Source organism: Urocitellus parryii, chromosome 6 (assembly GCF_045843805.1).
Source record: "Urocitellus parryii isolate mUroPar1 chromosome 6, mUroPar1.hap1, whole genome shotgun sequence".
Classification (NCBI taxonomy): Eukaryota; Metazoa; Chordata; class Mammalia; order Rodentia; family Sciuridae; genus Urocitellus; species Urocitellus parryii.
Genome location: NC_135536.1, coordinates 177,512,145 through 177,525,570, shown reverse-complemented (window position 1 = coordinate 177,525,570; position 13,426 = coordinate 177,512,145). Strand labels below are relative to the sequence as shown.

Here is a 13,426-nt window from a genome sequence, read left to right as displayed (position 1 = left end):
AGTCTTGTGTGCAACTTTCTATGTCCAGACTGGTAGTGGACACCTCTGCTGATTTTTTAAAAAATTTAGCATTTTCCTTTCACACATACAATAAAATGTACAAATCTTATCTAAACATTTGCTGAATTTTGGTGAATATATAGAACTCTGTAAAACAAATGCCTACCAAGAATCAAGGTATAGGGGGATTGGGGATATTTCTCAGTTGGTAGAGGGCTTGCTTCACATGTACAAGACCTGGGGTTATTTAATAAATATTGTTGATTTGTTAACATTGAACTCCAGGCTAACAGCACTATCATTCAGGCCTGAATGAAGGTTTTCTAATACACGTCTGTACTTTCTAAGTACATGTTCTTGTGCTTAGCAAGACTAGCCAGCACTTCAGCACTACACCTGGGGATCATTTTAAATAGTGAAAGCGCTGACAAAAAGCACAAAAATGCAAAGATCATAGCGCTCAGTAGACTATAAGAAAGACACTTATTTGCAGTAGTGCAGGTCATGAAGATAGAGAATGGCCTTATTCCACTGCAGGGTGGCTCAATTTTTTTGTCTCTCTGCCAAAAAAATACACATGTGCCTATAAAAAATGCCAGGACTATAAATTTGGGGCTTATAAATATTAGCAAGCAAGTGAATTTGCAAATACAGAATCTGTGGATAATGAGGATAGACTATATTCTTTATAGTGAAAGGCTTTTTTTTTTTTACTTTATTTTACTTATTTATTTATGTGGTGCTGATGATCATTTTGTTATTTATTTTTTTATGATGATCAAACCCAGTGCCTCACACATGTGAGGCAAGTGCTCTACCACTGAGCCACAACCCCAGCCCAGGAAGGGCTTTTTTAAAACTCAGAACAATGTTTTTGTTTGTGATTCATCCACATTGTTGCAGATGTCAGTTTTATTTCTTTTTATTGTTGAGTAATTTTTAATTGCTTGAGTATATGTTAGTTTGTTTATTCATCCTCATGTGGATGGATACCTGGATTGTTTCATGTTTTAGGCTATTATGAAGAAAGCTTCCATGAACATCTTGCGTAAGTCTTTTTAAGAGTACATACATTGGTTTCTCTTGGGTAAATACCAAGAAGTAGAATTTCTCAGTTATAGGATGTCTACATGTTTAATTTTTTTTTTAGAGAGAGAGAGAGAGAGAATTTTAATATTTATTTTTTAGTTTTCGACGGACTCAACATCTTTGTTTGTATATGGTGCTGAGGATCGAACCCAGGCTGCACGCATGCCAGGCGAGCGCGCTACCGCTTGAGCCACATCCCCAGCCCTACATGTTTAATTTTTTAAAAACTGCCAGATCATTTTTTGAAGTAATTGCTCCTTTTTACACACCCACCAACAAAATAAGAAAGTTCCAGTTGCTTTGTTTTCTCTCCAACTTTTGGTGTTATTAGTCTTTTTTTTAAAATATTGCACTTTTAAAATTTTTATTTTTAGTTGTTCATGACACAATACCTTTATTTTATTTATTTATTTTATGTGGTGATGAGGATCGAACCCAGTGCTTCACACATGCAAGGCAAGTGCTCTACTACTGAGCTACAACCCCAACCCAGTCTTTTTAATTTCAGATATTTTGGGCCTGGAGATTTTGCTCATGGTAGAGCACTTGCCTAGCATGCATAAGGCCCTGGGTTTCATCCCTAGCAGTACAAAAATAGATAAATAAATAGATAAAATAAAAAACAGTGCCCAATTTTGTTTTAAATTTTGAATTTTGATGGGTGTATAATGGCAACTCATTGCAGTTTTAATTTGTACTTTCCTAGCGCTCAGTGATGTTGAACATTTTCATGTGACCATTTGCCATTCATATATTTTTATGAAGGGGTTTTCATGGCTTTTCCAGTCTTCAAAATTGAACTGTTTGGTTTTAAATTATCGAATTGTATAGTTTAAAAACATATCCTGGAACTGGGCATGATGGCACATACCTATAATTCCAGCAGCTCAGGAGGCTGAGGCAGGAGGACCGCAAGTTCAAAGCCAGCCTCAGCAACTTAGCAAAGTCCTAAGCAACTTAGCAAAACCCTGTCTCAAAATAAAATATTAAAAAATGGGCTGGAATATAGCTCAGTGGTTGAGCATCTCTGGGTTCAATCCCTGGCACCAAACAATAGCAACAACAACAAAAAAAAAACCCCAAAACAAAAAATCCCCCAACATATCCTGGATATGAATCATTTGTGACTCCCTGATTTATTTTCTTTCCTTTATTTAAAATACTTTGTTTTAGTTGGAGTTGGACACAATACCTTTATTTTTTATTTTTATGTGTTGCTGAGGATCAAACCCACACATGCCAGGTGAGCGCTCTACCGCTGAGCCACAACCCCAGCCTATGATTCATTTTCTTAATGGTGTTTTTTGGTGACCAAATTTTAAAGTTTGCATGAAGTATGATTTATCTAATTTTTCTTTTTGTCATCCTCCTGATGCATGTGTAAGGCACCTTTGTCTGCTTCTAATCTACAACGGTGTCCTCCTCTGCTTTTCTCTAAAAGCCTATGTTTTAGATTTTATGTTTAGCTCTCTGTTCTCAAACTATTTTTTGTGTTCAAGTAAGATAAAGGTCAAAATTCTATTTAAAAAATATAGACATTCAGATCTTCCAGAGCCATTTGTTGAAAAAAATTCTTCTTCCCATTGGGTTGTTTGGTTTCTTAATTCAACATTAGAAGACTATGTAAGTACCTCTATTGAATTTTTTATTTCAATCATTCCACTTTTCATTTCTGTAAATCCTATTTTTTCACATCTTCTATACTATTTTTTACAGTTTCTTTTTTTTTAAAGAGAGAGAGAGAGAGAGAGAGAGAGAGAGGAGAGAAAGAATTTTAATATTTATTTTTTAATTTTCGGTGGACACAACATCTTTGTATGTGGTGCTGAGGATTGAACCCGGGCCGCACGCATGCCAGGCGAGCACGCTACCGCTTGAGCCACATCCCCAGCCCCATACAGTTTCTTATTCTCAGTTAAGTTTGTCTTTTGTTTTATTTAGTAAAACAAGCACAGTTGTTTTTATAATGCTTCCAATAATATTTTTTGGATGTTGTTGTTTTGTAGGGGGTGGGTCTGGTATTACTCTCTGTTTCTGTTTCCTTCTGGCTTACTGGCTTTTGACTAGGATCTGCTAGATCTGTCAGTCTGATGTCTTTACCTTTCCCTGCTTCTAAGTTTGATCCTTACCCAGTTTCCCCACCAGATGTCCATTTGCATCAGTTAAATACTGATGCAGACGTCAGTTTTCTCTAACATCCAATCACCAAGTCCGACCATTGTCCCCCTTCTCTCCTGTCCTTACCATCCTACTTCAACACCATCCACTCCTATCCAGATAATGGTGTTCCCTTAAAATATCATTTGTAGGAATTCTTTGAGTCTTGGAATAAATGTACATTTTTTTTTTCTGGAAAGCATTTGACTTTGCTTCTGATTTAGATAACTTTAAACTAAAACTTGATATCCAGCAGCACCCAGACACAGTAAAAAGTCAGCTTGTGGTTTTTCTTTTTGGGAACAATTTCATCACTTCACTCAACCAGGCAACTTTTCCTATAGATCCTGGGTAATGAAAGGGTGGCCAAGTTTATTTATGGGTTACTTTTTATCCCGAAGGCACATGTTTTGTTTGATTGTTTTTGTTTTTTGGTGGTGGTGGGGATCCTGGCTTCCAGAGATGGGAGAGATCTCCTATTAGACTCCTGTCCTGAGTGAGATCTGAGATTTTATTTTATTTTATTATTTTATTTTACTTTTTCTCACTGTCAGGTCATGAGAAGCTCAGGTTTGCCAGGTTTGGCCAATACCCTTGTAGCAAAAATGGCTTAAATTCTCTGCTAACCTCCTTGCGTTCCCACTTTCATGTAGAGGTTTGTCTGATCCTTGGGGACTTTTAAAAAAATATAAATATTTTACTCAGACACTTTCACTGTTTTTAGTGAGAGGAAGATCTTAATTTCTAGCTCGTGATATTACTCAAAATGGAATTTTGGGATGATGGCTTTGAATAGGGGAGGGAGAGGGTCAGGTTTGGGCTTCCTATCAAGCAGTTCTAGCAATTTTTTGAACTCTGTGATATTTGAAGTTCTACTATGTTCCATGCTCTGTATTAAGCCAAGGGGATCCAGCCCTTCTGATGTTCTTCACCTTTTGGGGCTTGTGTTTTAGTAAGAGAGGAATTATACATCTGTAAATGAATAAGAAAATTGGTTGTGACCTATAGGAATTGCCATAAAAGATGTTCCAGAGGCTAAGAGGGAGGGGGAGAACCTCCAGGCAGGATTTCTCTTCAGAAACAACACTGACTAAAACCCAGAGGAAGGGGGAAATGGTTTTTCATAGTAGAAAATGGGTTGGGAGGAAAGACTGAAAGCAGGAAGACTTAGTAGGAACTGTCGCCATTGACTGTGGATGGTCTTGAAGTAGGATGGTAAGGACAGGAGAGAAGGGGGACAGTGGCAGGACTCGGTGATTGGATGTTAGAGAAAACTGACATCTGCATCAGTATTTAACTGATGCAAATGGACATCTGGTGGGGAAACTGGGTAAGGATCAAACTCAGGAGGAGGGAAAGGTAAAGATATCAGATTGACACATGCTCCAACATGGTTGAACCTTGAGGTCATTGTTCTAAGTGAGATAAGTCAGGCACAAAAGAACCAAATGCTGAGGAATTCACTCGTACAAAGCACGTGGAATAGTCCCATTCATAGATACAGAAAGTAGAAGGGTGGTAGCTGGGGCCTGGATGAAGAGGGGGAAGGAAGAGTTAGTGTTTAGTGGGAACAGAGTTCTGTTTTGCAAGATGAAAAGAGTTCTGTCCAGGTGCGGTGGCGCACGCCTGTGATCCCAGAAGCTCAGAAGGCTGAGGCAGGAGGATCAAGACTTCAAAGCCAGCCTCAGCAATGGCGAGGCTCTAAGCAACTCAGTGAGACCCTATCTGTAAATAAAAGACAAAATTAGGACTGGGGATGTGGCTCAGTGGCCGAGTGACTCTGAGTTCCATTCCTGGTATCCCCCATCCCCCGCCAAAAAAAAAAAAAAAAAAAAGAGTTCTAGAGATGGATGGCAGTGGTGGCTGCACAGCAGTGTGAATGCCACTGACCTTACACTTAAAATGCTTTTGGTGATATATTTTTTTTGTTATATGTAACTTTATTATAATTTAAAAAGAAGAACTGAGGTTGGTGAGTCTCAGGTGTTCTATGAGGCATCTGAGAGGAGACGTCAGGGGCACATGGCCACATGGATCTGGGGTTCAGGGGAGGTCAGGGCTGGGATGGATATTTGGTTTGTCTGTCTAGCCCAAGCTGTGGGAGCAGGTGGCCTCAGCTGCAGATGCCTGGATGACCCTGTTCTCCAATGGCAGCCACAGCCGCCCCTCCCTGATGTGCTGGTCTGGATGCTCAGTGGGCGCCGCCGTGTGGCCTGTGCCCGGATCCCTGCCCAGGATGTGCTGTTCTCTGTGGTGGAGGAGGAGCGAGGCCGGGACTGTGGGAAGATCCAGAGTCTGCTGCTCACAGTGAGGGGGGCCCTGGGGTGAGGGTGCTGGGGAGAGTGGGGTGTGGCTCAGGGAAGGGGGGGCCTCAAGAGTGGAGGCCTGTGGTTCCCAGCCAGAGGACCCTGAGCTCTTTTCATTTGCCCCCAAAAGCCAAAAGGAGATCATAGCTTTGCCCAGGTCAGCTTAGAAATGAAGTAAACAGCAAAGTTGTTAGCCCTTGGCCTGCACTGGCTCTTTTGCTGACCAGGCTCTGATACATGGCGGAGTGATGAGAGAGAGAGAGAGAGAGAGAGAGAGAGAGAGAGAGATTAGTCAGTCTCTTATAAGGGTAACTGATATTCAGGCAAAACATTTCTAAATGAGGCATCCCTAGACAAGATATCAAAGGGATCTCTAATAGTGAATTGTTGTGACTCTTGGAACTGGGGACAGGGAATATATTGAGGGTGGAGGGAACAAAAGAGGGAGGGCAGAGGTCAGAGTGTAGCTTTGGGGCTGGAGTTTTGGGGAAGTGACAGCATTAGCCAGGAGGTGTAGGGACGGGGTATGGGGTGCAGGGCATGAAGTGGAGTGCAAAAGTGGAGGCAAGAGGAACTGTTTTTCAAACTGAAGTCCTCCTCTGTTCCAGACTCTGTTGTAGCCCTGGGGATGCAGCCCTTGCCATGTTCCTCATCTTTTTGGAGGGTGGGGTTTCGTAAGGGAGACTATACATCTATAAATGAGTAAGAAGAATAGTCACAACCTGTAGGAATTGCCAAGAAAGATGTTACAGAGACCAAGGGGGTGGAGAAAACCTGCTCAGATAAGATGGCCAGGGACATCTCTACGGAAACAACCTTGAATCTAAAACCCAGAGGATGGGGAGAAGCCAGTGTGGAACTTGGGCACAGTTTGACTGAAAGAGCAGGGTGTGCCTTGGAGCCACAGGATTGTTGGGCCTAGCTGGGGTAAGAAGAGGAGGCCTCTGAGGCCCCAACATGCCTCCTTCCCACACAGGCACCAGGGGCAGCCCCTGGGGAGGTCTGTGCCAAGCTGGAGCTCTTCCTGTGGCTGGGGCTGGGCAAGCAAGCCAAGGCCTGCACCTCCGAGCTGCCCCCAGACCTGCTGCCTAAGCCCTCGGTGGGGTTGCCCCACAGCCTGTACCGGGATGGTGAGTGCAAGGCTGGGCGGGGCAGGCACAGGGCTCACCTCATTATTTGCCCAAGGTGGGAGCTCATGAGTCATGGGAGGGGTCGCCTGAATGGGCATGGCACCTTCCTTTCCCACACCCCAGACTTCAGCTACTTCCAGCTCCGTGCTCACCTATACCAGGCCCGAGGCGTGTTGGCAGCAGATGACAGTGGCCTCTCTGACCCCTTTGCTAGAGTCCTCATCTCTACCCAGTGCCAGACCACACGGGTAAGGGCCAGGCTGGGGTATGGCTGGAGGATCTTGGGGCACAAGGTGGAGTGGGACTGTGCTTTTCCCTATGGCCCTAAGTCTCTACCCACTTTTCAGGGCAGAACAGTGGAAAGGACCACGCTGTTGTAGCTGGTGGTGGAGAACCTGAGGTCTCAGGGGAAAGGAGTCATTTCCTGGGGTTAACTTTAGGATAGGTTCTGAAGGTAGCAGATTACAGCAGGGAGAGCCAGGGCTGGGAGGGGCAGCCCGACCCCAGTGGAGGATGTTGGTCTTCATCTATCCCGATTCTTTCATGAAATATAAAATAAATAAATAAATAAAAAGAGCTAGGGATTGTGGCTCAGTGGTTAAGTACCCCTGAGAATACCCTCCAGAGAATACAGGCTGAAGCACAAAAATAGAAAGTACCATTTTAGAGCAGGAATGCCCACCTGGCACACATGTGGGGAGCTGCCTGCTGACACCTGCCACTGCCCCCTTCTCTCCATGGCCCCCAAGGTTCTGGAGCAGACGCTGAGCCCCCTGTGGGATGAACTCTTGGTATTTGACCAGCTGATCGTGGACGGGAGGCGGGAGCACTTGCAGGAGGAGCCTCCCTTGGTGGTCGTCAGTGTCTTTGATCACAATAAGCTTGTGAGTGCATGCGGGCCCCACCTGGGCTCCTGTCTGCCCCTGCTTCTTGATGTCCCTCCTCTGAGCATCTTTTGTTTTTATCACCCTGCCCCTCACCCAGGGCCCCCCAGTGTTCCTGGGCAGGGCACTGGCTGCCCCCAGGGTAAAGCTGGTGGAGGAGCCATACCAGCACCCTGAGCTGCAGTTCTTCCCCGTGAGGAAGGGACCCCGGGCAGCTGGAGAGCTCATTGCCACCTTTGAACTCATTGAACTGGACTACCGTGGCGGACTTGAGGTCAGAGTACGGAGGCCCACCTGGCACAGGCTGTGGGCCTATCTTGTTATTCATCGAGCCCCAGGGGATATAAAACATGGGTATAATCCCAGCAGATGGGGAGGCTGAGGCAAGAGATCACGAGTTCAAAGCCAGCCTCAGCAACTTAGCCAGGTCCTAAGCAACTCCTCGAGACCCTGTCTCTAAATAAAATATAAAAAGAGCTAGGGATGTGGCTCAGTGAGTGCCCCTGAGAATACCCTCCAGAGAATACAGGCTGGAGGTCTGTCATGGGGTCACTCATGGGTTCACCTCGCCAGGCCTTCAACCCCAGAGCGCCCTGGCTGTGTCTTCTGGTGCCATCCCGTCCTACCCACCTGCCCCCCTATATACGCTGCTTTTCAAGAGCCACTCCCTCTCCCAGCCTTGCTGGCTCCTGGGCACTGCACTGCACCAGGGGCTCTCGGCCTCCCCTCCCCAAGCCCAGGCTTTCTCTCCTTTGGCCTGATTCCTCTTTGACCTCTGACCTCTTTTCCTCTGCAGCCCTCAGTGCCCAGTGATGTGGAGCCCCGGGATCTGACACCCCTGGTCGAGCCCCTTTCCGGACGCCTGTCCCTGCCACCCAACGTGCGCCCAGTGCTCAGGGAGTTCCGTGTTGAGGTAGCACCAGGCACAACGTCTTCCTGCCCCCCTCACATGGGTGTCCTCTTGTCAGGTGCAGGCCCCTCACTCTCCCACTTCCTGGCCCTAGGTGCTATTCTGGGGTCTCAGGGGCCTCGGTCGTGTGCACCTGTTTGAGGTGGAGCAGCCCCAGGTCGTGCTGGAAGTGGCTGGGCGACGTGTGGAATCTGAGGTCCTGGCCAGCTACCGTGAGAACCCCAATTTCACTGAGCTTGTCACACATCTGACAGTGGTGAGCCGTGGGCTGGGGACAAGGAATTTGGGGCAGAGAAGTGAAAGAGGGCAGTGGGCGGTGAATTTCCACCTGGTTATCTTAGATCCAAACAGAAGACTTACGTGTGTGTGTGTGTGTGTGTGTGTGTGTGTGTGTATGTGTGTGTGTGTGTGTGAGAAAGAGAGAGGGTGTGTATTCTTGAGGACTGAATTGAACCCCCAGGAGCTTTATTGCTGAGCTACATTCCCAGCTCCTTTTCATTTTTTGAGACAGGGTCTCCCTAAATCACCCAGGCCGGCCTCAAATTTATAATCTTCCTGCCTTAGCCTCCCAAGTCTCTGGGATTGCAGGCATGTGCCATGGTACCTGGCTCAGCAAGTTCTCTATAAAGGGCCAGATAATAACTATTTTAGCCTTTGTGGGCCATCAGTCTCAGCTGCAACCAGTCAACTCTGCCATTGCTGCATGAAAACAACCGTAGATAACATGCAAATGAATGAGTTTGACTGTGTTCCGAGGAAATTTTATAAAAACTGGAAGTGGGCCAGACTTGGTCTATGGGCTGTGGTTTGCTGATCTCTGGATTAATCTGCTGCTCTCTTGGCTCTTTTGAATGAGTGGACAAACAAGGGCTGAGAAGAAAAACACATTGTATAATATGCCATTACCATTCTATGGGTTTTGGAGTCAAATTCTGACAGTGCCACTTAAGATCTTACCAAATCACTTGTTTTACCTGAGCTTCAGTTTTTCTATGTGTAAAATGGGTACAAAAGCAAAAGGGGCTCCAGTGATGTGGAGCCCCAGGATCTGACACCCCTGGTCGAGCCCCTGAGCACTGGGTGCACGTTGGGTGGCAGGGACAGGCCACCCAATCACAGCGACTCAGAGGATGAGGCAGGAGGATTGTGAGTTTAAAGCCAGTCTCGGCAACAGCGATTGCTTGCTAAGCAACTCAGTGAGGCCCTGTCTCTAAATAAAACACAAAATAAAGCTGGGGATGTGGCTCAGCCATTTTGGCTGCACTCCCGTATACTTTAGACTAAATAATTAATAAACAAGAAAAATTTGTCACTGTTCTAGAGGCTGATCAGGCAAGGTAGCACATACCTGTAATCCCAGTGACTCGGGAGGCTAAGGGATGAGAATCCCAAGTTAGAGGACAGCCTCAGCAATTTATTGAGGCCCTAAGCAACTTATTGAGACCCCATGTGAAAATAGAAAGCAGAAAGGGCTGGGATGTGGCTCAGTGGGTTGGTTCAGCACCCCTGGGTTTAATCCTCAGAGCCAAAAAAAAACAGTTCTGGAGACTGAGAAGTCCAAGGTCAAGGCACCAGCAGATTTGGTGTCTAAAGAGAGCCTGCTCTTCATAAATAGCACCTTCAGTGTATAGTGTCACAGTGAGATGGCAAAAATAGGAAGGGATTCCCTCAGGACTTTTTTGTAAGGGTCCTAATCCCATTCAGGAAGACTCTGCCCCCATGACCTAATATCTCCCGAAGGCCCTACCTTAATACCATTAGTTTGGTTAGGGTTGAATGTATGAATTTTGGAGAAACACATACCTTCAGACCACAGCAAGGTGTTTCCTCTCATTTCATACTTCATGGTACAAACTGGGAAACACACATTCCTCTTTCCACTATGCACTTGAGAAGATGTGCATTTTTCTGTTGTTGCTTGGTATTCTGTAGATATCAGTTGTGTTGAGTTTTACTTGATAATGTTATTAGAACCTCTTGACCAGGCATGGAAGTGCACACCTGTAATCCAAAGTGCCTCAGGAGGCTGAGACAGGAGGATTGTGAGTTCAAGGCCAGCCTCAGCAAAAGTGAAGCACTAAGCAACACAGTGAGCCCTGTCTCTAAATAAAATACAAAATAGGGCTGGGGATGTGCTCAGCGGTCAAGTGCCCCTGAGTTCAATCCCCAGTACCAAAAAAAAAACCAAAAAACAAAAAACCTCTTGAACAGGCCTCCTTGATAGCTTTCTGTCTAATTGTTATATCCATTATTGAGAATAGGGTATTGAAGTCTATGACTGCTATTGTTGGATTGTCTATTTCTCCCTTCAATTTTACCTTTTTGTTGTTGTTTGGTTGCTGAGGATCAAACCTAGAACACTACATATGCTAGATGAGTGCTCTACCACTGAGCTATATCCCTGATCCATCTGTCACTTTTTACTTATTGTGTTTTAAAGTTCTGTTGTTAGGTGCATATGTGATTATAATTGTGATATATTCTAATTAACATATACCATTGTAAAACAAGCCTCTTTGACTCTAGTAAAAACTTTTGTCTTAAGGTATATTTTCTCTGATAAGATAGGTGTCTATGGTTGCTGTTTGCATGATTTATCTTTGTCCATTCCTTTACTTTCAACCTACATTTTCTGAATCTTGAGAATATCTCTTAGCATGGAGTTGCATCTTTATTTTCCCATTCAGTTGTCAAGTTCTATATTTTTATTGGCATGTTTAATATAATAACATTATTATTGATATTGGTATGATTTACTTACATCCACTATTTTGTAATTTGTTTTCTATGCTTTGTGTTTTAGGGGCTTCTTTACTGCCTTCTCTTGCATTAAGTAGATATTCCTTTGTATACTGCTTTAATTGCTTTATTGATTTTTATTTAGTAGTTGCTCTAGAGGTAACAATGTACATATTGATTTTTCACAATCTATTTCAGATTAATAATTTAATTCCAGTAAAATATAGAATTTTTTTCCAGTGGAGCTCCATTCTTTCATCTTTTCTTTGTGCTATAATTGTCACATATGTAAAAAATAAAGAGAGATATCCAGTGCTGTAATTAGCGTCTTTTTCTCCTTTAGGATCCATTGATAGATATAGAATTACTGGGTTAAAGGCCATATTTGATTTAATGGTTCTAAATCTATATTAGCAAATTAAGCACTGGTACTTTACGTAAGAATAACAACAGCAACCCTGTATTTCTTTTTTTAAAATATTTATTTACTTTTTAGGTGTAGATGGACACAACACAATGCCTTTATTTTTATGTGGCGTTGAGGATCGAACCCGGGTCCCGCCGGAGCTAGGGGGACGCTCTACCGCTGAGCCACAGTCCCAGCCCAACAACCCTGTATTTCTAATAGCACTTTGTAGTGTTATCAGAAAGTATTTTTATATCTATTATGTCATGTGATATTTACAATAGTCTTTTTATTTTTTTTTAGAGAGAGAGAATTTTAATATTTATTTTTCAGTTTTTGGCGGACACAACATCTTTGTTGGTATGTGGTGCTGAGGATCGAACCCGGGCCCTACGCATGCCAGGCGAGTGCGCTACCGCTTGAGCCACATCTCCAGCCCAAATAGTCTTTTTCTTTTCTTTTCTTTCTTTTGTGATACTGTGATTGAATTTAGAATTCTGCACATTAGGCAAGCACTCTATTCCCCAGCCCTTTTTTACTATACATATATGTATATATACATTTTTTTCTTTTTTTTCTCTCTCTCCCTTTTTTTTTTTTTTTTTTTTGTGTGTGTGTGTGTGCCAGGGATTGAATCCAAGGGCACTTAACCACTGAGCCACACCCCCAGTCCATTTTGGAATTTTATTGGAGATAGGGTCTCGCTGAGTTGCTTAGGGCCTCACTAATTTTGCTGAGGCTGGCTTTGAACTTGTGATCCTCCTACTTTAGTCTTTGGAGCCACTGGAATTACAGGTGTGCACCACCGTGTCTGGCCCTTTTTATTATATTTTGAGACAGGGTTTTTCTAAGTTGCCCAGTCTGGCCTTGAACTTGCAATCCTCTTGCCTCAGCCTCCCAAGTGGCTGCGATCACAGAAGTGACCACTACTCCCAGTTTACAACAGTCTTTTGAGCCGGGATTGTGTTGCTTTTTCACATGGGTCACAGGGTCAGAAAGCAGTGACTTAACCGAGATGATGTGGTAGAGCTGGGCCTGGGGGGCAGGTGTGGACCTGCTTCTTTCTTGCCTGCCTCTGGGCTGCTTTTCCCTTTTCCCAGTTCTCTGGAGACACAGTTCCTCTTTCCCTTCCCCAGGACTTGCCAGAGCAGCCTTACCTGCAGCCCCCTCTCAGCATCCTGGTGATTGAGCGCCGGGCCTTTGGCCGCACAGTCCTTGTGGGGTCCCACATTGTTCCCCACATGCTGCGGTTCATACTTCAGGGTCATGAGGATCCCTCTGAGGAGGAGGGAGAGGAGGAGGAGGCGGGAGACCTGGTACCCAAGGAGCTTCAAGGTAAGGGGCCCTCTGCTAGGACTGTGAGACAGAACCCCCCTGGTTCCTGGTAGAGATGGCCCCCGGGACCTCCAATGGAGCACTGATGTGACTTCTACTTGTCTGACCTCCTGTGGTGCCACTTCCCGGCTTTCAGGACAGAAGGCCCTGGATTCCCTTTTGGCTGATTCTGGGAGATCCACACAGCTCCTGAAGGTGATAGCAGCTGGAGAAGGGAGGAGAAGGGGCTGGCAGGGCTTGGATGGTGCTGGGTTGGAGTGACTGGGGCCTCTCTCCCTCAGGCTCCCCTGAAGAAGCTCCCCCTAGGAGGCCTCCTGAGTCTAGGCCCGGAGCTGGAGGAGGACATCCCAGATCCTGAAGAGCTCGACTGGTGGTCCAAGTACTACGCTTCACTGCAGGAGCTCCAGGGGCAGGTGGGACAGGGAGGGTCCCAGGGTGGGAGCTGGGTCGCAGCTACTTGGGAGGCTGAG

At 45.0% G+C, this 13,426-nt stretch overlaps 1 protein-coding gene across 1 annotated transcript in view; it reads left to right on the top strand.

Moving 5' to 3' along the window:
• Nucleotides 1-13,426, top strand: part of LOC113178987 (fer-1-like protein 4) — a 41,603-nt gene that overhangs the window by 14,242 nt on the left and 13,935 nt on the right. The window contains exons 22-31 of the mRNA XM_026383338.2: nucleotides 5,401-5,553; nucleotides 6,529-6,682; nucleotides 6,806-6,930; nucleotides 7,432-7,566; nucleotides 7,667-7,840; nucleotides 8,363-8,479; nucleotides 8,571-8,732; nucleotides 12,758-12,956; nucleotides 13,093-13,151; nucleotides 13,238-13,369. Coding sequence (XP_026239123.2) covers nucleotides 5,401-5,553; nucleotides 6,529-6,682; nucleotides 6,806-6,930; nucleotides 7,432-7,566; nucleotides 7,667-7,840; nucleotides 8,363-8,479; nucleotides 8,571-8,732; nucleotides 12,758-12,956; nucleotides 13,093-13,151; nucleotides 13,238-13,369 — 1,410 coding nt within the window. The remainder of the gene's footprint in view (nucleotides 1-5,400; nucleotides 5,554-6,528; nucleotides 6,683-6,805; nucleotides 6,931-7,431; nucleotides 7,567-7,666; nucleotides 7,841-8,362; nucleotides 8,480-8,570; nucleotides 8,733-12,757; nucleotides 12,957-13,092; nucleotides 13,152-13,237; nucleotides 13,370-13,426) is intronic.